The 24,550-nt window shown below is 37.4% G+C and overlaps 1 protein-coding gene across 1 annotated transcript in view; it reads right to left on the reverse strand.

Moving 5' to 3' along the window:
* Nucleotides 1-24,550, reverse strand: part of NUP107 (nucleoporin 107) — a 48,961-nt gene that overhangs the window by 21,347 nt on the left and 3,064 nt on the right. The window contains exons 4-11 of the mRNA XM_070454627.1: nt 24,112-24,227; nt 22,116-22,260; nt 17,015-17,118; nt 12,086-12,213; nt 9,254-9,302; nt 4,320-4,391; nt 3,833-3,921; nt 1,606-1,684 (exon numbers count right to left, since the gene is read on the reverse strand). Coding sequence (XP_070310728.1) covers nt 1,606-1,684; nt 3,833-3,921; nt 4,320-4,391; nt 9,254-9,302; nt 12,086-12,213; nt 17,015-17,118; nt 22,116-22,260; nt 24,112-24,227 — 782 coding nt within the window. The remainder of the gene's footprint in view (nt 1-1,605; nt 1,685-3,832; nt 3,922-4,319; nt 4,392-9,253; nt 9,303-12,085; nt 12,214-17,014; nt 17,119-22,115; nt 22,261-24,111; nt 24,228-24,550) is intronic.

The raw sequence follows: 24,550 nt of genomic DNA on the forward strand, positions 1-24,550 counted from the left end.
TCTTTCTGAGAATGTACCAGAAGGGAGCCCAGTATGGGATTAAAACTACATAAAAATAAACCCATGTCCAACAAAAGAAGTTTTAAAATAGATTTCTGATAAATACCTCTACCCTCCAACAGCTATTCCTAACTACCTTTCACGAATAGAAACAAATGAGCATTTAAACACTAGGGAGAACACTGGCCTCACTTCTGAGGCAAAGAACACACATGATCTACATGATGAATTTCAGATGAAAAGCTACTTTAATATGACTTCAAGGGAGGAAGTAATTCTTATTCCAAATGTTACTGAGTAATATGAGTATCAGTTCAAAAAATGGAATGCACAATAGGTCAACTGGCTAGTTCCACAAATATTTTTGCTGATATAATCATTCAATTTTGGAAGATGGTTTCTTTCTGACAAAAGGAAATCACTTTCCAGAAGTTAAGGATAAATGATTTTTAGTTGTTTGTTGTGGGATAATTTTCTACAATTTATTATAAGCACTGTCAGTGGTTTCTAAATAATTTTCATCAAAACACACTTTTGTTACGAAATAGAGTTTTACCCATTTTTTCAGTTCTTACCTACTTCTCTCACTCTTCACTATAAACTTCTAGTTCACATGCCTCCACCTATCACAAAGCTGTTTTGTCATTTCTACAGTTATTAGACTCTCATTTTTTTCAAACCCACTGTTACTCCCATTACTCATATCCTAGAATCACTTTTTTCCAACCTCAAGCTAATTCACAAAGCTTTATTTTCTCTTCCTGCTTTCTACATAGAAGAACCTTCACAGGTCACCATCTTATCATTAAAGAGTTAAACCTTGCTATAAGGTCCAAATTAATTTGTTGTTTTTTTTTTTCCATTTATTTTTATTAGTTGGAGGCTAATTACTTTACATCATTACAGTAGTTTTTGTCATACATTGAAATGAATTAGCCATGGATTTACATGTATTCCCCATCCCAGTCCCCCCCTCCCACCTCCCTCTCCACCCGATCCCTCTGGGTCTTCCCAGTGCACCAGGCCCGAGCACTTGTCTCATGTATCCAACCTGGGCTGGTGATCTGTTTCACCCTAGATAATATACATGTTTCAATGCTGTTCTCTTGAAACATCCCACCCTCGCCTTCTCCCAGAGTACACAAGTCTGTTCTATACATCTGAGTCTCTTTTTCTGTTTTGCATATAGGGTTATCGTTACCATCTTTCTAAAGTCCATATATATGTGTTAGTATACTGTAATGGTCTTTATCTTTCCGGCTTACTTCGCTCTGTATAATGGGCTCCAGTTTCATCCATCTCATTAGAACTGATTCAAATGAATTCTTTTTAATGGCTGAGTAATATTCCATGGTGAATTAATTTGTTTTAATGTTGGCAAATCAGAAATACTTTCTAGACTCTCTTTTACAATTTACAATCCATAGGCCACAGATGGGCTCAATACATGCCATTAAATTCAAATGCAACTTAGTACTTCTTAAGATTTAAACAGTATATGCAGTCCTTCAGAAATCTAAAACAAGGATTTAAGAGAAGAAAATTCTCAGTCTTTAAGAAAATCACTTAACTTTGAGGGCAACTTTCATTTCAAAGAACACTTACCAATTCAGTAACAAGAGGACGGACACTTCCTATATAAGAAGATAGTTGCCGCTGTTTCAAGGTATGCAGAGTATTTTCCCTGAAAATATATGTACAACTTCTTTTTAGGAGAACAATTTGCATATGTCTACTTAAAGAATCAAGTCAAGTCACAATAAGAGTACCAACTCAGAAAAAACATGTAAAACACTAACACAAAAGGGCATTTTAGCTCAGACAACTAATGATGTTGAACATTTTTTCATGACTTATTGACCATTTATTTATCCACTTTTGTAAGGTATCTCTTCAGATCTTTGTCTTTTTTATTGGGTTATCTCTTTGTTACAAGTTGGAGTTCTTTATGTTTCTTCCAGTCTGTGGCTTGCCACCAATTCATTTTGTCAACTATATCTTTTAATAAGAATTTTTAATTTTGGTAAAGTCAAATCACTCTTTCCCTATTACTGTTTTCTGTGACAATCACTTATTCTCCAAGTCACAAAAATGTCCTCTTATATTTTCCTCTAAAAAGCTTTAGGTTTTAGCTTTTACAACTGGGATTATGATCCATCTTGAATTAACCATTGGGTACAGTGCAAGGGGGGCTTCCCAGGTGGTACTAGTGGTAAAGAACCCACCTGGCAATGCAGATTAGACCTAACAGATGCAGATTCAATTCTTGGGTCAGGAAGATTTCCTGGAAGAGGGCACAACAACCCACTCCCATATTCTTGCCCGGAGAATGCCGTGGACAGAGAAGCCTGGCAGGCTACAGTCCACAGGGTCACACACAGTCAGACACGACTGAAGCGACTTAGCATGCACACATGGTGCAAGGGAGGTGTCGAGGCTAATCTCTGTTCACAGAGACATGCAGTTTTCTCTGAATGGTTTGTTCAAAGAACATTTCTTTCCATCTTGGGCTGCTTAGATGCCTTATTAAAAATCATATGACCATATATGTGTGGCTTTGTTTTAGGATTCTCTACTCTTTTTTATTGATTGGGAAAAAAAAAAGGAGACCAACAGGTAAAAACTTGCAAAAATCTTAACAGGTAATTAAACAAATTTTTTTTCTGGTGCTTCTCTGGTGGCCCAGTGGCTAAGACTCCACACTCGCAATGCAGGGGTGGGGGCCTGGGTTTGATCCCTGGTCAGGGAACTAGATTCCACTTGCCACATAGTTAAACAAGCATTTTAAAAATTTTTCTGAAAATTGAAATTTCCTTCAGAAAAATCAACACTAATCAACATTTAGGATTTTTTAAAAAATATACATTTGGTAATATTAATTTTCTAGTTGAGCAGAAAAAAATTGATTTGCAGACTTTACACATGTTACTGAATTCAAAGGCAAACTAAATGCTTCTCTTTTTTATATTATTTTTTATTGTTTCTGCTGTAGAGCAAAGTGAATCAGCTACACGTGTACACATATCCCCTCTTTTTTGAGTTCCTTCCCATTTAGTGAACTTTTTCTTTAACTCTTTAACTGTCCCTTTAACCTGGGGGTTGCTTTCTGGTTTCAAGGTTTTAACAATAAATCAGAAGCATTGCAGAATATAGGGAAAAGGGGGAAAAAACACACACATAAGTAGCTAGAAACACGGTAGAATTTTCTTGATGCTCAAACTATGATTATTTAGAAAATATAACAAAGTGAGTGCCTGATAACATGATCATGTCATTCTTTTATTCTTGAGGCTTCCTATCACATTTAGGATAAAGTTCCAAACCTTTAGCTCGGCTGACTGTCAAAGTCCTATATTAGCTGGCTCTCTTCAATCTCATTAACTAGTGTTCTTTTTCTTTGCTGTGTTCACACTTGCCTTCATGTGCTAATACTTTACCTTCTGAAAGTCTCTGCAGTTCCTGCTCTTGCCCAGAGCACTCGTCACTCAAGTTTTGCATGCTTGACCTCCTTTATTTCTTAAAAGCCTCTCACTCTTACTACCTGTAACCGTATTTCTCCAGAGAGGCTTTCCTCGGTCACCTCTTCTACTTAAAGTAACTCCCATTACTATCCTCTATCCAACAACTCATGATTCCTTTTTCTTTCAAAGCTATTAACACCTAACAGGATGTATTTACTTGCCGTCTTACACAATTATAAATCCCATAAAGGCAGGGCTTTTATGTTTTGCTCACAGACCAAATTCAGCAAGAAGTGAATAAATGTTTGTTGAAAAATGAATCAACAAAATCAACATTAAGTGACTTCAGGAATAAAAGTTTAGTGACTTACCAATACACCGATTTTGCATAAAATTCAATGTTATCGGAAAAATCTCCAATTTCATCTTTGGCAATGCTTTCTAACCAATCTACCACCAGCTAGGGAAGGGGGTGAAAAAAGAGCATTAACTATAAATTTTGCTGAGGGTTTTATCTGAAGTAGTACTACTCCTACAATTAAAAAAAAGTTTCTAATTCAAAAAACACCAAGTAACAATTTTTTCTACCACTATTTTTACTTTTTAAAGATGTAGAAATATTATGGCAAAATAAATTTTCTAGAAGAATAATACAGTTAACAGACTATTCCTGTAAATGCTAGGGCTATTATTTGAAAACTAAAAAACAAGGTGCTTACTTCCTTATAATTATAAATTAAAAGATGAAAAAGAAAAAAGTTTAAGGAAAAAGTTTCAAACCTAAAAAACTTCATTTTTTAAATGTCATTTACCTTTTCTCCATATTTCAACCCCAAAATGTGAAAACTCTAGTCATACCTGACTTTGTCGCACAAGTGAATCTCTCTGAAACAATGCTTCCACAACTGCTTTTTCACTGGCATTAAGAGCCTATTTAAAAAAATTGATGGAAAAAAAGAAAAGAAGATACTCAAGGAACATTATCTCAACAGAATGGTAAAAGAGAATCTGAAATAAGTATATTTCATCACCCATAACTATTTTAAGACAGCAAATCTGTATATCCATCTTTGAAAATTTTTTATAAATAAATTTCAAACTGCTAGATCAATGAGCAGCTACTCTTACTTGATATTTTAATTCTTGGTTACACTTAAAATTTTTAAGTTCTATTTCTCCAGAGATGTTGTTTTAGAGAAAAATAAAATATAAAGCAAAATGAAACAATTAATAATAAAGGGCAGGATGCAGTCATGAGGCATATTAGGAAATTAACATTAAAAAATTTTTAAATCTTTTCATTCTACACAGAAGTTGACAGATGATAAAACTTAAGAACAATCCAAGGTTCTAAAGACTGACTTAGACAACTTGACATAAATATTAACAAGTTATATCAAGCAATACAGTACAAGGATAACACACAATGACCAAATCTATTAATTAATTCATCTTATTCATGGTTCAAGGAAAAGAGAAACACACGAATCTTGCAAACATGTATGTGTGCTCAGCCGTGTCCAACTGTTTGTGACACCATGGACAGTAACCCTCCAGGCTCCTGTCCATGGGATTTTCCAGGCAAGAATCCTGGAGTCAGTAGACATTCCCTTCTCCAGGAGATCTTGATTGATGCCAAAATGTCATTTGATAAAAATACCCTCATAAATTAGAAATAAAAGAATATTTTGCCAATGTAATGGAGTATCTATTAAGAGTTGAAGCCTAGAGCAAATATACTTAACTATAAAGAAAGATACTCCTTTTAGAAGATAGAAAAAATTAGAATTGCTGTAATTATTCAAATTTACTGTGAAAGTTCTAGCTAATATATAAAACCAGAAAAAGCACTAAGTAGTTAAAAATATGGAAAAAGAGTCACAGTCATCACTATTTGTAGATTAATAGGAATGCCTACCTAGAATACCATGATAATCAACAAAAATCTATTAAAATGTATAAGTGAGTTCAATAAATAGCCAAATATAAGATAAATAATCTTCCAAGATGTGCATCTCATTGGCTGGGAATGAAATAAGTATTTGTAGAATAAATAAAAGATTGAAAAAATATTTTGAAATATCTTAAGTGAAAACGTAAGTTAACAAACATGGTTGAAGTCATTTATTATAAAATAAAAGTATCTTTTCTTCTTTTTTTTTCTTTTCTTCTTTTTTGACTATTCATAGTTGCTTTAAACATAGGTTACTTTTTGTAATGAGAACGCAAAAAACAATTAAACCCTAAAAGAGCACCTGGTCTTTATGGTTTTAAAGGCATATTTTTACCAAGGATTCAAAGAACAGGTTAATTACTATAATATTCAAACAAAGCACACGCACGCACGCGCGCGCACACACACACACACACACACACACACACACACACAGCCGGAAGATGTGCAGAGCTGGCACAATTCTAGGCACTAGAACTAGATAAGAAAAAGTCACTGAAAAGGAAAATATATTTGGGAAACTTCTAAAAAAAAATTAGCTAATAAAATTTAGTGGCATATTTAAGAATATATCATGACTCAAAGTTTATTCTGTTTGAGGATAGTTGAACATTAGGAGAACTATTAATGCAAACCATTATGCTAATAAATTAAAACAGTTATCTATAGGACTTCCCTGGCGGTCCAGTAGTTAAGAATCCACCTGCCAATGCAAGGGACATAGGTTTGATCCCTGGTCTGGGAAGATTCCACATGCCACGGAAAACTAAGCCCATGAACTTTAGAGACCATGTGCTGCAACTAGAGAAAACCCAGTGCAGCCAGAAATAAAATAAATTTAAAACAGGTATCTACAGAAGATAAAAAGCACTTGACTGCAACTCTTAGCTAGTTAGGAGAAAAAAAATTCTTATTCTTCACTAAAAACAAAATCATTCTTATCAAAAGTCAAGTACAAGAAAGGAATACCTGCTATCACTGATATAACTGTATGGGAGTTCTTAGTCCATGATATTAGGCAAGGGAGTTCTTAGTTCATGATATAAGGCAAGTAAGAGGAACAACAGACTATGGACTTCCTTGGTGGTCCAGGGGATAGGAATCTTCCTGAGAATGCAGGGGACATGGCTTTGATCCCTGGTCCAGGAAGATTCCACATGCTGTGGAGCAACAAGCCCATGCGCCACAACTATTAAGCTTGAGTGCTAGAGCTCCCAGGCTGCAACCACTGAGCCTGTGTACCCCAACTACTGAAGCCCACTCGCCCACAGCCCGTGCTCCACAGCAATGAGAAGCCCAGGCAATGCAACCAAGAGGAGCCCTCGCTCGCTGCAACCAGAGAAAGCCCATGCAAGAAAGGAAGACCCAGCACAGTCAAACAAAATTAAAAAATTAAAGAGTAAAACGTTCCTGAAAAATATAACAGAGTAGAAGGATTAAAAGAAATTATTAGTAGATGATTTCTGCCAACAGGGAAAACCCAATAAAATCACATTTAAAACTTACTGGAGCTAATGAGAGGTCCAAAAGATGGTCAAATATGAGCTTTAAATGTAAATCATGATTTGGCAGTGATAATTAATTAGAATATGTAATAGGAAAGGAACATTCTCAACATTTCTCGTACTATGACCATGTGAACTAGTACATTTCATCAGGAAGCCAGCACGACAATCTCTCAAACTCTGTCCCAACGATTTCACTTCCAGAAATACAGGAGATCCTCGAATATGTAGGTAAGTGTGAATGTTCAATGCATTAGTTACTATAATAAAATTACGGGGAACAATTTAAGTATGTCCAGCAGAATGTCTGAAAAAAATTACGGTACATTTATACTTTACCGTACTATGAAAAAATAAGGTAAACATATATGAATTGACATGGAAAAAACTAAAAAATATTGGTGAATAATAAAAACTCTCAGTGGACCTTCCTGGGGGATGAGAATCCGCCTGCCAGTGCAGGGAACACAGGTTGAACCCAGGAAGACTCCACACGCCACAGAGAAACTAAGACCCTGAGCCGCCACCAACAAGCCTGCGGACGACAGCGGCTGAAGCCCATGCACTCAGAACCTGCGGGTCTCAACAGGAAAAGTGACCACAGCGAGGAGCCTGCTCACCGAAACTAGAGAGCCCGCACAGAGCAGTGAAGACCCAGGGCAGCGAAAAATGTAATACATTTTTTAAAAAAATTTAAATTAAAAAAATGAAAAAAAAAAAATGAAAACTCTCAGTATAATGTATAAATGAGAGTATACTATACGGTAAAAAAAAAAAGAGAGAGAACCCCCTCTCCCCCCACCCAAACTATCCCTGCCACACGAAAGCCAGGGAGACTAGACAAAAGGTACTGCCATAATTCCTAAGAAAAATGATGGAAGTTTTGGCTTAAGTGGTGGCAACAGAAACAAGATGAGAGATCAGAAATGCAACAGGAGACAGAGTCAGCAAAGTCTGATACACAATGTGCTGTTGCTTCTGAGACGAGGCAGAGACCAGTCTGGACCCTGGTTACTCAAAGTGCAGTTTACAGACCAACTACACCAGCACCATCTGGGAGCTTGTTAAAAATGCAGACTCGCAGGCCCATCCCAGACCTACCTAGTCAGAATCTGCACGTTAACAAGATCCCCAGGCGACTGATGTGCACAACAAAGTTTGATAAGTGCTGGCTTAGGGAATGTTCATTGGTCATGGTGCTACCCACTGAAAAACAAGAGTGGGTTTGACTTTTGACAGGTTGGACTTACGGTACTTGAAAATTATTTTGCTTTAAAAGAAAAAAAGAAATACATTTGACCCTGGAACAACGCAAGGGTTAGTCAGGGTTATCGAGCCTCCTTGTACTCGAAAATCCAAATATAATTTTACAGTTGGTTCTCTAAACTGCCGGTTCCTTTGTATTGGAAGTTCTGCACCTGAGAATTCAACCCACTGCAGATGGCGTAATACTGTAGTATGGGTTTAGTGGGAAAAAAAAATGTGCATATTAAGTGGACCCATGTTGTTCAAGAGCAAGCTGTAGAAGGTGCTGACTTCTGAAGGGGGGCAAAGTGGCTAGGTTCCCACAGGTCTGCTGGGAGGTGAAGAAAACTGTGAGAAGACGATTTACAGAATGAGAGAGTCAGGTGACTCATTCCTTCAAGCTCTATCTTCTCTCTGCTTGGAGTCTCTAGAAGAGGACAGAATACATTCAGCACTGCAGACAAGTCTGCATGATTTAACAACGTGACTAATACCTGGCATGCTGCAGTCCATGAGGTTGCAAAGAGTTGGACACGACTTGGCAACTGAACAACAACTAATACCTTTACTAGGGACCACGTCACTGCAACAGCCTACCCAAACTGCACTAAAAAAAAGCTTCTGCTGAATGGCCTAAGGGACAACTCCTTCAAATTTCCTTGAAATTCAATGTTTCAAGTTCAGTGAAACAAACCCTTCACTGTCTTAGAGGGTCCTTTGTCTGAAGGAAGGCATTTTTAGAACACTGTGATTGCTCTTTCCAAGGTTTAACTAAATATTCAAAATGACATTCTCAACTTGATCTTAAAAAACACCCATAAAACTTGTGTATATATATGTATAAAGATGCAAAGGAAATGTCTGGTAGGATACATACTAAATTGTTAGACTGAACAGTATGAAGGCTAAAAGAGAACTTACACCTTTCACTCTACAGTGTACATCAGTTTTGCTTACTGTACCTTTTATTTACTTGTAAAATTTTTAAAATGGAGAAACTCTAGATGGAGGGTCAAAAATCAAGTTCTAATATTAAAACCATTTAAATGTTTAAGCATTTATAAAGGAAAAAACAACATAAAACTTACAGTAATTGCAAACATACTTTCATCTTCTAATGCAGACTGTATTCGGTCTCTGGGGAAAAACAACACAAAATGAAAAACCTTATTTCACAAGAGTAAATGAAATCACCATTAAGCTAATACATGCACAAACCTGCATTCCATCTGGGGTAACTCAGCCAACATGCTTTCAAAACAAGAATCAAGTAGTAAATGCCTTCTGACTCTAATATTGACAAAAATCAGGTCAGTTCAGTCACTCAGTTGTGTCCGACTCTTTGGGACCCCATGAACCGCAGCATGCCAGGCGTCCCTGTCCATCACCAACTCCTGGAGTCCACCCAAACCCACGTCCATCAAGTCGGTGATGCCACACAACCATCTCATGCTCTGTCGTCCCCCTCTCCTCCTGCCCTCAATCTTTCCCAGCATCAGGGTCTTCTCAAATGAGTCAGCTCTTCGCATCAGGTGGCCAAAGTATTGAAGCTTCACCTTCAAAATCAGTCCTTCCAATGAACACCCAGGACTGAGCTCCTTTAGGATGGACTAGATGGATCTCCGTGCAGTCCAAGGGACTCTCAAGAGTTTTCTCCAACACCACAGTTCAAAAGCATCAATTCTTTGGCACTCAGCTTTCTTTATAGTCTAGCTCTCACATCTATACATGACCACTGGAAAAACCACAGCCTTGACTAGATGGACTTTTGTTGGAAAAGTAGTATCTCTGCTTTTTAATATGCTGTCTAGGTTGGTCATAACTTTCCTTCCAGGGAGTAAGCGTTTTTTAATTTCATGCCTGCAATCACCATCTACAGTGATTTTGGAGCCCAGAAAAATAAAGTCAGCCACTGCTTCCACCATTTCCCCATCTATTTGCCATGAAGTGATGGGATCAGATGCCAGGATCTTAGTTTTCTGAATGTTGAGCTTTAAGCCAACTTATTCACTCTCCTCTTTCACTTTCATCAAGAGGCTCTTTAGTTCTTCACTTTCTGCCATAAGGGTGGTGTCATCTGCATATCTGAGGTTATTGATATTTCTCCCGGCAATCTTGATTCCAGCTAGCACTTCCTCCAGCCCAGCATTTCGCATGATGTACTCTGCATATAAGTTAAATAAGCAAGGTGACAATATACAGCCTTAACGTATTCCTTTTCCTATTTGGAACCAGTCTGCTATTCCATGTCCAGTTCTAACTGTTGCTTCCTGATCTGCATACAGGTTTCTCACGAGGCAGGTCGGGTGGTCTGGTATTCCCATCTCTTTCAGAATTTTCCACAGTTTATTGTGATCCACACAGTCAAAGGCTTTGACATAGTCAATAAAACAGAAATAGATGTTTCTCTGGAATTCTCTTGCTTTTTTGATGATCCAGCGGATGTTGCCAATTTGATCTCTGGTTCCTCTGCCTTTTCTAAAACCAGCTTGAACATCTGGAAGTTCTAGGTTCACGTATTGCTGAAGCCTGGCTTGGAGAATTTTAAGCATTACTTTACTAGAGTATGAGATGAGTGCAATTGCGCGGTAGTTCGAGCATTCTTTGGCATTTCCTTTCTTTGGGATTGGAATGAACAATGACCCCTTCCAGTCCTGTGGCCACTGCTAAGTTTTCCAAATTTGCTAGCATATTGCATGCAGCACTTTCACAGTATCACCTTTCATGATTTGAAATAGCTTAACTGGAATTTCATCACCTCCACTAGCTTTGTTCGTAGTGATACTTCCTAAGGCCCACTTGACTTCACATTCCAGGATGTCTGGCTCTAGGTGAGTGATCACACCATCGTGATTATCTGGGTCATGAAGCTATTTTTTTGCACAGTTCTTCTGTATATTCTTGCCACCTCTTCTTAGTATCTTCTGCTTCTGCTAGGTCCCTACCATTTCTGTCCTTTATGGAGCCCATCTTTGCATGAAATGTTCCCTTGGTATCTCTAATTTTCTTGAAGAGATCTGTTGTCTTTCCCATTCTGTTGTTTTCCTCTATTTCTTTGCACTGATCGCTGAGGAAGGCTTTCTTTTCTCTCCTTACTATTCTTTGGAACTCTGCATTCAAATGGGAATGTCTCCTTTTCTCCTTTGCTTTCTGCTTCCCTTCTTTTCACAGCTATTTCTAAGGCTTCCTCAGATAGCCACTTGGCTTTTTTGCATTTCTTTTTCTTGGAGATGGTCTTGATTCCTGTCTCTTGTACAGTGTCACGAATCTCCAACCATAGTTCATCAGGCACTCTGTCTGTCAGATCTAGTCCCTTAAATCTATTTCTCACTTCCACTGTATAGTCATAAGGGATTTGATTTAGGTCATACCTGAATGGGCTAGTGGTTTTCTCCACTTTGTGGAGATTTTCTCCACATTTACTGACAAAAATAGTATTTACTAAAAATAAACACAATACAAAGTCTTTGATGGCCACCTGCTAATGCATAAACTTAACTTTTCAATGTAACGTTTTCACAAGGCCAAAATGAAAAAATACGATTTTCTCTTGAAGTATTCTCACTGGGATGAGAAAGCAACAGAATGAGAGCCAAAACCAAGGAGGATCTAAGAAAAATTTGGTTAACTTCTTTCAGGCTTCTACATTACATAAAGTATATCCGTCACTTTTCCCCTTAATCTGTCTTCTAAATATTGCTGAGTTTTTAACACTTTCCTTAAATCTTTCCAAATATCCAATTTTTGGTAGTTACCAACTTTATGATTTAATATTCCCCCCTCTCCTCCTAACTTACCTCTGACTGCTAAAGGCATTAGACATGAAAGCATCATAAAATGGCAGAACCTATTTCCAAACACACCTCATTCTAACTTCTAGGTTAACTGCCAGTTTATTTCTGAGTCCTACACAACTTTACCTATACAAAGAAGCCAGCAGCCTCCATGTGACCATCTCCTGTTGAAGAAGCCAGAGCATGCTGGCTGTTTTTGAAAACTTCTGAAGTCCAGGTGTTGCTCGGCTCACTATTTTATTCAGTATATTTACCTGAATGAAAGACACAAATGTAAAGAGGTTCTCTGTAACTCTGAGTCACAACTTTGTATTTTTCAAGTACATAGTGCCAAAGTACATATTTACATTACAAATCTTTCCTGTCTACTGCCTTTTTAAATTAAATGTAACATAACATTCCTAATAGAAAGGGCCTTAATTTGAAGTAAGGTGTGTCTAGGTGAGTGTGTATGTAAGTTTAACATACTTGAGATTTCAGATTCAACAGTAACAGCCATGAGTACATTTTTCTCCCTGTAGATCAACTAGAAGATAGCTAAATCTAACCTATGCCTGGTAAAATCATATATCATGAACCAATACAGCAGAATGAACATTAAAAATAAGATACTTTCAAATAATCTGAAAAAGTTATACTATATAAAAAAAATTAAGAAATATTCTCCAACTAGAGTCTTTTCCTAAGACTGGTACAAAAACATTGCCTTTTTTTTTTTTTTTGTCAAAACTTAACCAAAATCCCTCCTTGCTGTAAGACAGCAGTTCTTTACCACTTGAGGACTTTCTATGAAAGTCTAATGAAACATACACATATTCTCCACAAACACACACCAAATCACTTAACAGATTTAAGAACCCAGGGTAAAGGAAACTTTTCTCAAAGGTTGTGAATATCACCTTTTATCAAGGGAAATTAAGAAACAGGATTGGTCTCATTCAGAAAATGAAGAAAAACCACCGAAACAACAGGTTTCCCTACCTCTAAAAATGGATTCACAAAGTAATGTTGCTTCTGTATTAAGGTCAGTGTTTTAAAAAGGTACTACCTGTACTTCTCAGTCCTCTAATAAATCCTCTATTGGAACCCGAACTCCAGTGATTCACTAGGTGATTATTATTGCTTTTGTTATGTAACGAAGCTATTGATTTTATAATGGAACAATTCAGAAACTCATTATTGAAATAACATTCAGTTCAGTTCAGTAACTCAGTCTCCTCTGACTCTTTGCGACTCCATGGACTGCAACACGCCAGGCCTTTACTCAAACTCAGGTCCATTGAGTCGGTGATGCCATCCAACCATCTCATCCTGTCATCTCCTTCTCCTCCTGCCTTCAATCTTTCCCAGCATCAGGGTCTTTTCAAATGAGTCAGCACTTTGCATCAGAGTTTCAGCTTCAACATCTGTCCTTCCAATGAACACCCAGGACTGATCTCCTTTAGGATGGACTGTTGGATCTCCTTGCAGTCCAAGGGACTCTCAAGAGTCTTCTCCAACACCACAGTTCAAAAGCATCAATTCTTCAGCACTCAGCTTTCTTTATAGTCCAACTCTCACATCCATACATGACCACTAGAAAAACCATGGCATTGACTAGACGGACCTTTGTTGGCAAAGTAATGTCTCTGCTTTTTAATATGCTGTCTAGGTTGGTCAGTTTTTCTTCCAAGTAGTAAGGTCTTTTAATTTCATGGCTGCAATCACCATCTGCACTGATTTTGGAGCCCCAAAAAATAAAAGTCTCCCACTGTTTCCCCATCTATTTGCCATGAAGTGATGGGACCAGATGCCATGATCTTACTCTTCTGAATGTTGAGCTTTAAGCCAACTTTTTCACTCTCCTCTTTCACTTTCATCAAGAGGCTCTTATAGTTCTTCTTCACTTTCTCCCATAAGGGTGGTGTCATCTGCTTATCTGAGGTTATTAATATTTCTCCCAGCAATCTTGATTTCAGCTTGTGCTTCCTCCAGCCCGGTGTTTCTCATGATGTACTCTGCAGATAAGTTAAATAAGCAGGGTGACAATATCCAGCCTTGACGTATTCCTTTTCCTATTTGGAACCAGTCTGTTGTTCCATGTCCAGTTCTAACTGTTACTTCCTGACCTGCATACAGATTTTTCAAGAGGCAGGTCAGGTGGTCTGGTATTCCCATCTCTTGAAGAATTTTCCAGTTTGTTGTGATCCACACAGTCAAAGGCTTTGGCATAGTCAATAAAGCAGATACAGATGTTTTTCTGGAACTCTTGCTTTTTTGATGATCCAGCAGATGTTGGTAATTTGATCTCTGGTTCCTGTCTTTTCTAAAACCAGCTTGAACATTTGAAGTTCACAGTTCACAAACTGCTGAAGCCTGGCTTGGAGAATTTTGAGCAGTACTTTGCTAGTGTGTGAGATGACTACAATTGTGCGGTAGTTTGAGCATTCTTTGGCATTTCCTTTCTTTGGGACTGGAATGAATACTGACCCCTTCCAGTCCTGTGGCCATTGCTGAGTTTTCCAGATTTGCTAGCATATTGACAGCAGCACTTTCACAGCATCATCTTTTAGGATTTGAAATAGCTCAACTGGAATTCCATCACTGCCACTAGCTTTGGTCATAGTGATGTTTCCTAAGGCCCACTTGACTTCACATTCCAGGATGTCTGACTCTAGATGAGTGATCCACCTTTGTGATTATTTGGGTCATGACGATCTTTTCTTCTGTGTATTCTTGCCACCTCTTCTTAATATCTTCTGCTTCTGTTAGGTCCATACCCTTCTGTCCTTTATTGTGCTCATCTTTGCATGAAATGTTCCTTTGATATCTCTAATTTTCTTGAAGAGATCTCGAGTCTTTCCCATTCTATTGTTGTCCTCTATTTCTTTGCAGTGATCACTGAGGAAGGCTTTCTTATCTCTCCTTGGTATTTTTTGGAACTCCGCTTTGGAACCTATTCAAATGGGTATATTTTTCCTTTTCTCCTTTGCTTTTAGCTTCTCTTCTTTTCATAGCTAAGGCCTCCTCAGACAGCCATTTAGGCTTTTTGCATTTTTCTTGGAGATGGTCTTGATCCCTGTCTCCTATACAATGTCACAAACCTCTGTCCATAGTTCATCAGGCACTCTGTCAATCAGATCTAGTCCCTTAAATCTATTTCTCGCTTCCAATGTATAATCGTAAGGGACTTGATTCAGGTCATATCTGAATGGTCTAGTGGTTTTCCCTACTTACCTCAATTTAAGTCTGAATTTGGCAATAATGAGTTCATGATCTGAGCCACAGTCAGCTCCCGGTCTTGTCTTTACTGACTGTATATACCTTCTCCATCTCTGGCTGCAAAGAATATAATCAATCTGATTTCACTGTTGATCACGTGGTGATGTCCATGGTGGTGTAGAGTCTTCTCTTGGGTTGTTGGAAAGAGGGTGTTTGCTATGACCAGTGCATTCTCTTGGCAAAACTCTATTAGCCTTTGCCCTGCTTCATTCTGTACTCCAAGGCCAAATTTGCCTGTTACTCCAGGTGTTTCTTGACTTAAATGCTCAAAAAAGGTTGGCTATTACCATTATTTCAATTATTCTTGAAGCTGTTTTCCTTTTCTTTAAAATAGACAACTTTCTGTGCAGTTATAGATTCATAGCAAACTAAATAAAGTACCGCAACTTCTCATTGCTTTCTGCCCCATATACACCCACGCTAACCCCCGACTATCAATATCCAGCACCTGAGTCGTACATCCGTTACAATCAATAAAACTCCACTGACATGTCATCATTACCCAATGTGCATAACTCACAGAAGGGTTCGCTCTTGGTGCTGTACATCCTACGGGTTTGAGAAGCGTGTAATGATGTACCCACCATATACATCATTATAATGCACTCAGTCTCATATGACTCGGCAACCCACTGGACTGTAGCCCACCAGGCTCCTCCACCCCTGGAATTTTCCAGGCAAGAATACTGGAATGGGTTACCATCTTCTACCTATCCTACTTCTACTCATTAAATATCACTCCCCTAAAAATCTACTGTGCTTCACTTTCTATCCTTATCTCTCCCTGAACTCCGGCAACTGCTGATCTTTCTATTCTCTTTAAGTTCTCCCGTTCCCAGAATATCATACAGTTGGAATCATGCCACATGTTCCTTTGCATAGCAGCTTCTTTCACTTAGAGATACATATTCAGGGTCCATCCTCGACTCTTTACGGCTTGATAGCTCATTACTTTCAAGGGCTGAGTAAGATTCCACAGACTGGATGAACCACAGTTGATTTACCCATTCTCTTACTAAAGGACATCTTGATTGCTTCCAAATTCAGGTTACCACGAATAAAGCTGCTATGAACATCTATGTGTAAGCTTTTATGTGGACATAAATTTTTTAATCTTTGGGGTAAATATCAAAGAGTATGAATGCTGGATTATATGGCAAGAGTATGTTTAGTTTTCTAAGAAACTGAGAGATTATGGTCCAAAGTGCTATCATTTTGCATTCCCAAAAATAATAAATGAGAATTCATGTTCCATATCTTTGTTAGCATTTGGTATTGTTAGTGTTTCAGATTTTGGTCATTCTAATAGGTGTATAGTAGCATCGTGTTTTAATTTGCAACTCCCTAATGACATATGATGTGTTTTAAAAAATTTTTTTCAATCTTCACTTTATATTGGAGTACAGTTGATTTACAATGTTGTGTTGATATTAAACATCTTTTCATATACTTATTTGCCATCTGCAGATCTCCTCTGATGAGGTGTCTGTTTACATGTTTTGTCCATTTTTTAATTGGATTGTTCATTTTCTTACGGTTGAGTCTTAAGTTCTTTGTATACTTTCGGTTTTCCTTTCTCAAAGTTGCAGAATCCTTCTGTCCTTAAAAGAAATACTATAAAGACTCTCAATGTGTAAAAAGTAGATCTGCTCTGGCTGACTTTCTAACTATTCCATGCCTGCTGCTACATCTGTAAGACGTCTTCCTTAAATACAGGAAGGAAATTCACAAGCTAACGTTGTTCAGAAAAACCAATTACTGAAGTCTGACCAACAATGAAGTGAAATAACTTACCTGACTACTACAGATGTTCTCATACTCTTCTACAAGGTCAAAAACAGTAGTTGAAGAGTGCTTCAAAAAAGACTGCAGGAAATCAGAAAACATACTCATGGATGCTAGAACACAATAAACAGAAGAGGAACAGACAAATTAAGTCTCATATTTCCAAGTCATTCAGTTTGTTTAAAAACGTAAAACATAACTCTAAATCCTTTTTTGAAACTACTGTGTTTTTGAAAGTACATAATTGTGGTAAAATACACATAACCAAATTTATCATTTTAACCATTTTTAAGCATTCAGTGGCAGAAAGTACATTCACAGAGCTGGGCCACCATAACCACCATCCAACCACAGAACTCTTTGCAAAGAGTTTAGGTTTTTGCAAACCTAAAACCCTGGAGAGCCAAGGCAATCCTGAGAAAGGACAAAGCTGGAGGCATCACACTTCCTGATTTCACACTATACAACAAAGGCTAGTATTCAAAACAGTACTGGCATAAAAACAGACACACAAATCAATGGAACAGAATAGAGAATCCAGAAGTAAACTCCTACATATATAGTCAAGAAATATTTGACAAGGGAGCCATGACTACTGAATGGAGAAAGGGTAGTTTCTTTAGTAAACAGTGCCAAGGAAACTGGAAAATCACATGCAGAAAACCAAAACTGGATCCCTATCTTACACAACTCATAAAAGTGAACTTGAAATGGATTAAAGACTTAAATGATGACTTTCCTGGTGGTCAAGTGGTTAAGAATCTGCCTGCCAATGAAGGGGATAGGGATTCAATCCCTGGTCTGGCAAGAATCCACAGGCCTCGGGGCAACTAAGCCTGTGCATCACAGCTACCAAGTCTGCACTCTGAAGGCCATGTGCTGCAACGATTGAGCCCTTGGGCCCGAGAACCCATGCTCTGCAACAAGCAAAGCCATCGAAATGAGAAGCCCATGCATCGCAACTAGAGTGCAGCCCCAGCTTCCCACAAGTAGAGAAAGCTCATGAGCAGCAATGAAGACCAAGCACAGCCAAAACTTGGAGGAAAAAAGAAAGACATGAAACCTAAAACTGTATAACCCTTAGAAAAAAATATAGGGAAAAAGCTTCTTGACATTTGTCTTGAGAATAATTTTTGGATATGACACCAAAAGCACAAGCAACAAAAGCAAAAAACCAACAAGTGGGACTACATCAACTAAAAAGCTCTGTATCAACAGCAAAAGATACAATCAACAAAATGAAATGGCAACCTATGGAATGAGAGAAAATATATGCAAACCATATATCTCATAAAAAGCTAATCTTCAAAATATAAGAAGAATTCATAAAACTCAAAAACAAACACGATTTAAAAACAGGCAGAGGACTGAACCGACATGTCTCCAAAGATGACATACAAATGGCTAACACGTACATGAAAAGATGCTCAACATCACTAATCAGCAGGGAAACACAAATCAAAACCACAGTGAGGTATCACCACACATCTATAACTATCATCAATCAATAAGACAAGAAATGGCAAGTGTTGGTGAAGATACAGAGAAAAGGGAACATTTGTGCACTACTGGTGAGAATGTAAATGAGTTTAGCCACTATGGCAAACAGTATGAAGGTTTCTTAAAAAATTAAAAATAGAACTACCAAATGATCTAGCAATACCACTTCTGGGTATATATTCAAAAGAAATGAAAACCTAACAAAAAGGTATCTGCAGGAACTGCCCTATAGATACAATGGATGGGAATCTGCCTGCCAATGAAGGAGACACAGGTTGATCCCTTGTTTAGGAAGATTCCACATGTCATGGAGCAACTAAACCTGTGGGCCACAACTACTGAAGCCCATGTACCTAGAGCCTGTGTTCCACAACAAGAGAAGCCGTCGCAATGAGAAGCCCGTGCACTGCAACGAACAGTAGTCCCAACTCCCTTAACCCAACTAGAGAAAGCCTGCACACAGCAATGAAGACCCAGTGCAACCAAAAATAATAAATAAAAAGAAAAGGCAACTGTACTCTCATTCTCACCGTGGCATTGTTCACCACAGCCAGGATAGGGAAAAAACCCAAGTGTCTACCACCAGATAAACAGATAGAAAAGTGGGGTGTGTATGTATACACACACACACACATACACACACATATATATATGTATATATACATATATACACATGTACATATACATATATATATGTGTGTGTATGTATATATATATATATAGGTCTGCCCTGGTGACTCAGAGGTAAAGAATCTGCCTGCTGATGCAGGAAACGAGGGTTTGATCCCTGGTTCAGGAAGATCCCCTGGAGAAAGAAATGGCAACCCACTCCAGTATTCTTGCCTGGGAAATGGCACAGAGGAGCCGGGCGGGCTACAGTCTATACGAGGTCACAAAAAGAGCTGGGCATGACTTAGCAACTAAACAACAACATATTAATACATATATAAACACACACACACACAACCAGAATATTTTTTAACCATGAAAAAGTAATCTGCTATTTGCAACAGGATAGACCCTGGATAAACCCTGAAGGCATTAAGTAAAATAAATTTAACAACTAACCAAGAGACAAATACTGTACGTATCACTCATGAGGAATCTAAAAAAGCTAAATAAACTCGAAGAACCAGAGCCTGGAACGGTGGTTTCCAGGGTCTGGAGGATAAGAGAATTGTGAGATGTTGGTTAAAGTGTACAAACATGCAGTGAGAAGATGAGTAAATTCTGAAAATCCAACGCACAGCATTGTTATAGTCAATAAATCTGCACTACATAGTTCAAAGTTGCTAAGAGATGAGATCTTAAATGTTCTTATCACAGAAATGATAATTATATAATGCGAAAGCACCATGGAGGTGTTAGCTAACACTAATAATAGTATTACAATATGCAAGTGTATCAAAGCAATATGTCATACACTTTAATGTTGTCAATTTAAATAAAAAACAAAAACAAAAAACCTTAACACTGTAACTCTCCATTCTCCCCTGTTCCTACACCTTTGCAAACATTATTGCACTTTCTATGAGTTTGACTACTCTAGGTGTCTCATATAAATGAAATCATACAGTATTTGGTCCCTATGCTACTGGCTTATTTCATCAAGCATAAAGTCCTCAAAGTTCATTTATGTTGTAGCATGTGTCTAAATTATATCCCACTAAAAAGTTATTAATCATATTTTAATCCTTTATCCATCAATGGGATTTGGGTTCCTTCTATCTTTTGTTCACAGGGCTATGAACAAGGAAATACAAATCTCTTTAAAATATGGTTTTCACTTCTTTTGGAATATACCCAGAGGTAGAACTAAATCATAAGCTAATTCTATTTTTAATTTTTTGAGGAACGACCATATTGTTTGCCGCAGTGCTGCACCATTTCGCATTCCCACCAACAACATATAAGAGTTCCAATTTTCCCATATCCTTGCCACCATTTACCATTTCCAGTTTATTTGGGGATTTTTCTGTTTTTGATAGTAGCCATCTTAATGGGTGTGAGATGCTACCTCATTGTGGTTTTGATTTGCATTTCCCTAATGATTACTACATCCATCCAGTGCTCAGTCGTGTCCGACTCTTTGTGATTCCCTGGACTACAGTCCACCAGGCTCCTCTGTCCATGGGATTTCCCGGGCAAGAATACTGGAGTGGTTGCCATTTCCTTCTCCAGGGCACCTTCCTGACCAGGGAGTGCATCTCCATCTCCTGCACTGCAGGGGGATTCTTTACCACTTGAGCTATACAGAGCAAATTTTCATGTGCATAACAGCTACTTTTGTATTTTCTTTGGAGAAATATCTATACACGTTCTCTGTCCACTTTTTAGTTGGACTGTCTTCTGCTACTGTTGAGTTGTAGTTCTTTTTATATTCTGAATATTAATTTTTTTGAGATATTTGACTTGCAGATATATTCTCACATTCTGCGGCTTTTTGATTCTATTGACTGCATTTTCTGACCCATATTTTGATGTAGTCCAATTTATCTATTTAGTCTTCGGTCACCTACAAGTCTTTTAAGATTCCAAAGATATATTAGTTATTAGTCTGTCAACAATTACTACAAAAACATGAGCCACATTTTAAAACACCTGAATTACATTTTAAGTACACCATAACAAAGTAACTGGGAAAGTTGTAGCAGGTTCTAAAATGACATGCTTTATTCAGGGGAAATATATACACCCTACTATAATACTGTATAATATCTAAGGCCTCAGCCATGGTTCATACTAAACAGGAAATCCTTATATTTTATATATTAAGTACAAAGCATTTTTGAGTTACTCAATATCTGAATGCTTATCACTGTCATATACTACAAAGCAGTGGTCACCACAGTGTTACAGAGAAGGGTGCTGAAATCAAACTGCTCAGTTTCAAATCCTGGTGCCATCACTTCCTAGCCAGGTGAGCTCAAACAGGTTACTTAATTTTTTTGAGCAGCTGATCCCTTTCCATAAAAATGAAATCGTTATTGTATCTATTTAATGGACCATGAAATGAGTTAGCGTGCATACAGTGGTAAGCATACTGACTAGCTTGTTAGTCTATGATGATAAATTAATGAAGAATCTATGTCATAATGTGCAGGTACAAGCACATTAAAAGCAAATGCTTTTTCCCAAAAGGGAATGGTAATAACCAGCCTAAAGTCAGAATGCTCACAATACTATTTGAAGAAACAGTATTAGCATTCAGGCCAAAATAAAATATGTCAACATGTCAGATAAAAATTAAACAAAAAGAGAAGCTCTCTCAACAGCACAAGTTTGGAAAGAATAAAAGCATTAGTGACTAGTCTAATAACCTAAGAGGCAGCTATTTACTGAAAAGATTAAATGGCAAGATGCTGCTCCAACTGAGAACAAAGGTGAGGTTCTCATCTAGAGTTACTACTGGGTTGGCCAAAAATTCCACTGAAAAACCCAAACAGACTTTCAGCTAACCCATTATCTTCAAGTGGCAGAGCCATTACCGTAACTAATAAGCATAACAAAAAATATTTTTTAATATTCCGGAATAGGAGATAATTTCCTTGATTGATCTCAGTAAAATGACAAACTATTGAGTTATAAACAAAGTCCAAAGCTATTTTACCAGCTTCTCCAGGATCATCCTCACGTAACATAACAGCACTGAGGGTCACATCCTCTGTCACACTGTGGGGCTCTGCGTTTGTGAACAGCCCCGCACGCTGTGATGAGAAAGCAGTGGCCCAGTTACTGTCATCCAGGTTAGTCACCTAAAGATAAAGGAGATATAGAAAAGTAATGTGGTTATTGCCACTGCGTGAAAAGACTTCAGTACTACTAACATTTTTTTAAAAAAAACATATGTGGTTTTCACTTTTACAACATAGCCACATGTGCTCGCTTCGGCAGCACATATACTAAAAAGATAGCCACATGACTATTTTGTTAAGGATATTATGGCTTCGTTTTCTTCTTTGCCCTACTCCATACCTTTTTGCTCTAGTGAAAAGTGTTAATCACTCAGTTGTGTCCAGTTCTTCATGACCCCATAGACTGTAGCCCACCAGGCTCCTCTGTTCATGAATTTTACTGCTCTAGAACTACTTCAAATCAAAGTTTTAATTTTGGGAAATATTATGGTATAAATGACTCAGCTTCTTAAACAAATAAATGATAATGAAAAAAAAAGGATGATTTAGAAAATTACAGATTCAAATACTTGGGACATACCAAGCAAATGCAATGTGTTAAAAAATCCAGGCATGAGCAACAATAAAAATGTACCGTTAAATTAGTCTCCCCAAGGGAAAATGCTGAAGATGGGTGCTGGGACCCTATATATTAATGAGATAGTAACTATGGGCTGAGGAGAGTTTAGCTTCAGCTATCAAAAGACTGATTTCCTTCTGGGTACTCATCATCATTAGCACCCAGATCAAACTGAAAATCTTACACAGTAGTGATATTCTACATTCACAAAAATGTTTTGTAGGTCAACACATGATAAAATCAACCAACGTAACAAATAACTGTACTTCCTTCAACCACCTCTCACAACTGATACTAAAATTGGCAAAACAAAATCAAGAAAACATTTCTGACTACAAAGTAATTTCCAAACATTCTGTAATAATCAATACATATTTACTCTATCCTGGCCTTTGGAAGAGTAATAATTTTACTATTAAACTTGCAGTTCTGAAGCACTAAATAATAAAAGTCATCATCTTATGCTGAAACCTAGAAGCAGTCATTTCACTCATGTTTCTAAGTAGAATACGAATAAACGTTGCCAAAATAAACCAGCTTCATAGCCAGAGTAAAACTGTTCAATGACTAGATCACTGTTAGATACTAACACTCTAAAATATTTCAAAGATTGATTTAACCTTCTAAGACAAGGAGAGGTTTAATATGCAAAACCATTCCTTTGAAAACATATAATTTAGACAATTTCTGGTGTGTGTAAAACTCTGTTTTATTAATAACGACAGAGCCAAATAAAGAGCCCTTTTCATCTTGTTCTTGGAACTAAATGAGCCATAATACTCTACTAGTCCAACAAAACTATTCTGTTTTAATCTTCTCAGTTAGACACAATTCTTTCTTTCTCTATAGGGTATTTTAAGCACCTAGGTCAGGTCATTCTGCATTTACAGTCTATATGACATTTCTTTTGCTATTTTAAATACTGTACCATAATGATTCCTAAAGAGTTTCTAACTTACTTTTCCTCAAATTTTCTCTTTTCTCTCCTTTAATGCTCTGTTCTTCTTCCTTATGAGTCTTCATTGATTACTGTTGGCCTCCTCTTCTATGCTTCAAAACAGGGCTCAGTTTTTACAGAAGCTAGCAACCAATCAGAATTTATTTATTCTGATCAGTAAACTGTCAGATTAATACATTTTCTCTGCATCTAACTACTGCTGGTGTCACAGTTTCCACCTATGACGTGAGATGCGTACGGGTCTCAGTTTTCTGGAAGTCTAACCAAAAAATGATTTCAACCTACATAACTGAGTTACTTTTACTAAGAATAAGACTTCAATTAAAGTTTTTAAGCTAAATATCATACCATAATTAAAAAAGGGAGAAAATTTCAGCCCCATTTTTCTACATACCATAGACAGATTTCCCAAGAACCCTGAAGACTGTGTAAGCCGGGGAGACTTCCCTCCAGTTCCAAGAATGCAGGATACATCTGGCTGCCTCAGTAGGCTCCGGCTTGGTGGAGTAACTACAAGCAAGAAGTTAGTAAAAAGAATTTGAAGCGCATGAGCATTGATCATGAAAATGAAACAAGCAAATAACAATTTTCACTTTTCAATTATTTAGATTCTAACCAAATAAATACTTTCAATATTAACATTTCTATAGTATGAAAATGTAACTTATTTTTCTAAACATGAACTTTTGGTACTACTGAGCCCACCAAAAAAACTTTACTGCAAACAGAGATGTTTTCATTATAACATAACTGAACATAAAAAAAAAAAAAAAGACACTCATGAGTTCATGAACTTATCAAATTCTAATTTTATAAAGCATATTATAGTATAG

This window comes from Odocoileus virginianus, chromosome 24 (genome assembly GCF_023699985.2).
Source record: "Odocoileus virginianus isolate 20LAN1187 ecotype Illinois chromosome 24, Ovbor_1.2, whole genome shotgun sequence".
NCBI lineage: Eukaryota > Metazoa > Chordata > Mammalia > Artiodactyla > Cervidae > Odocoileus > Odocoileus virginianus.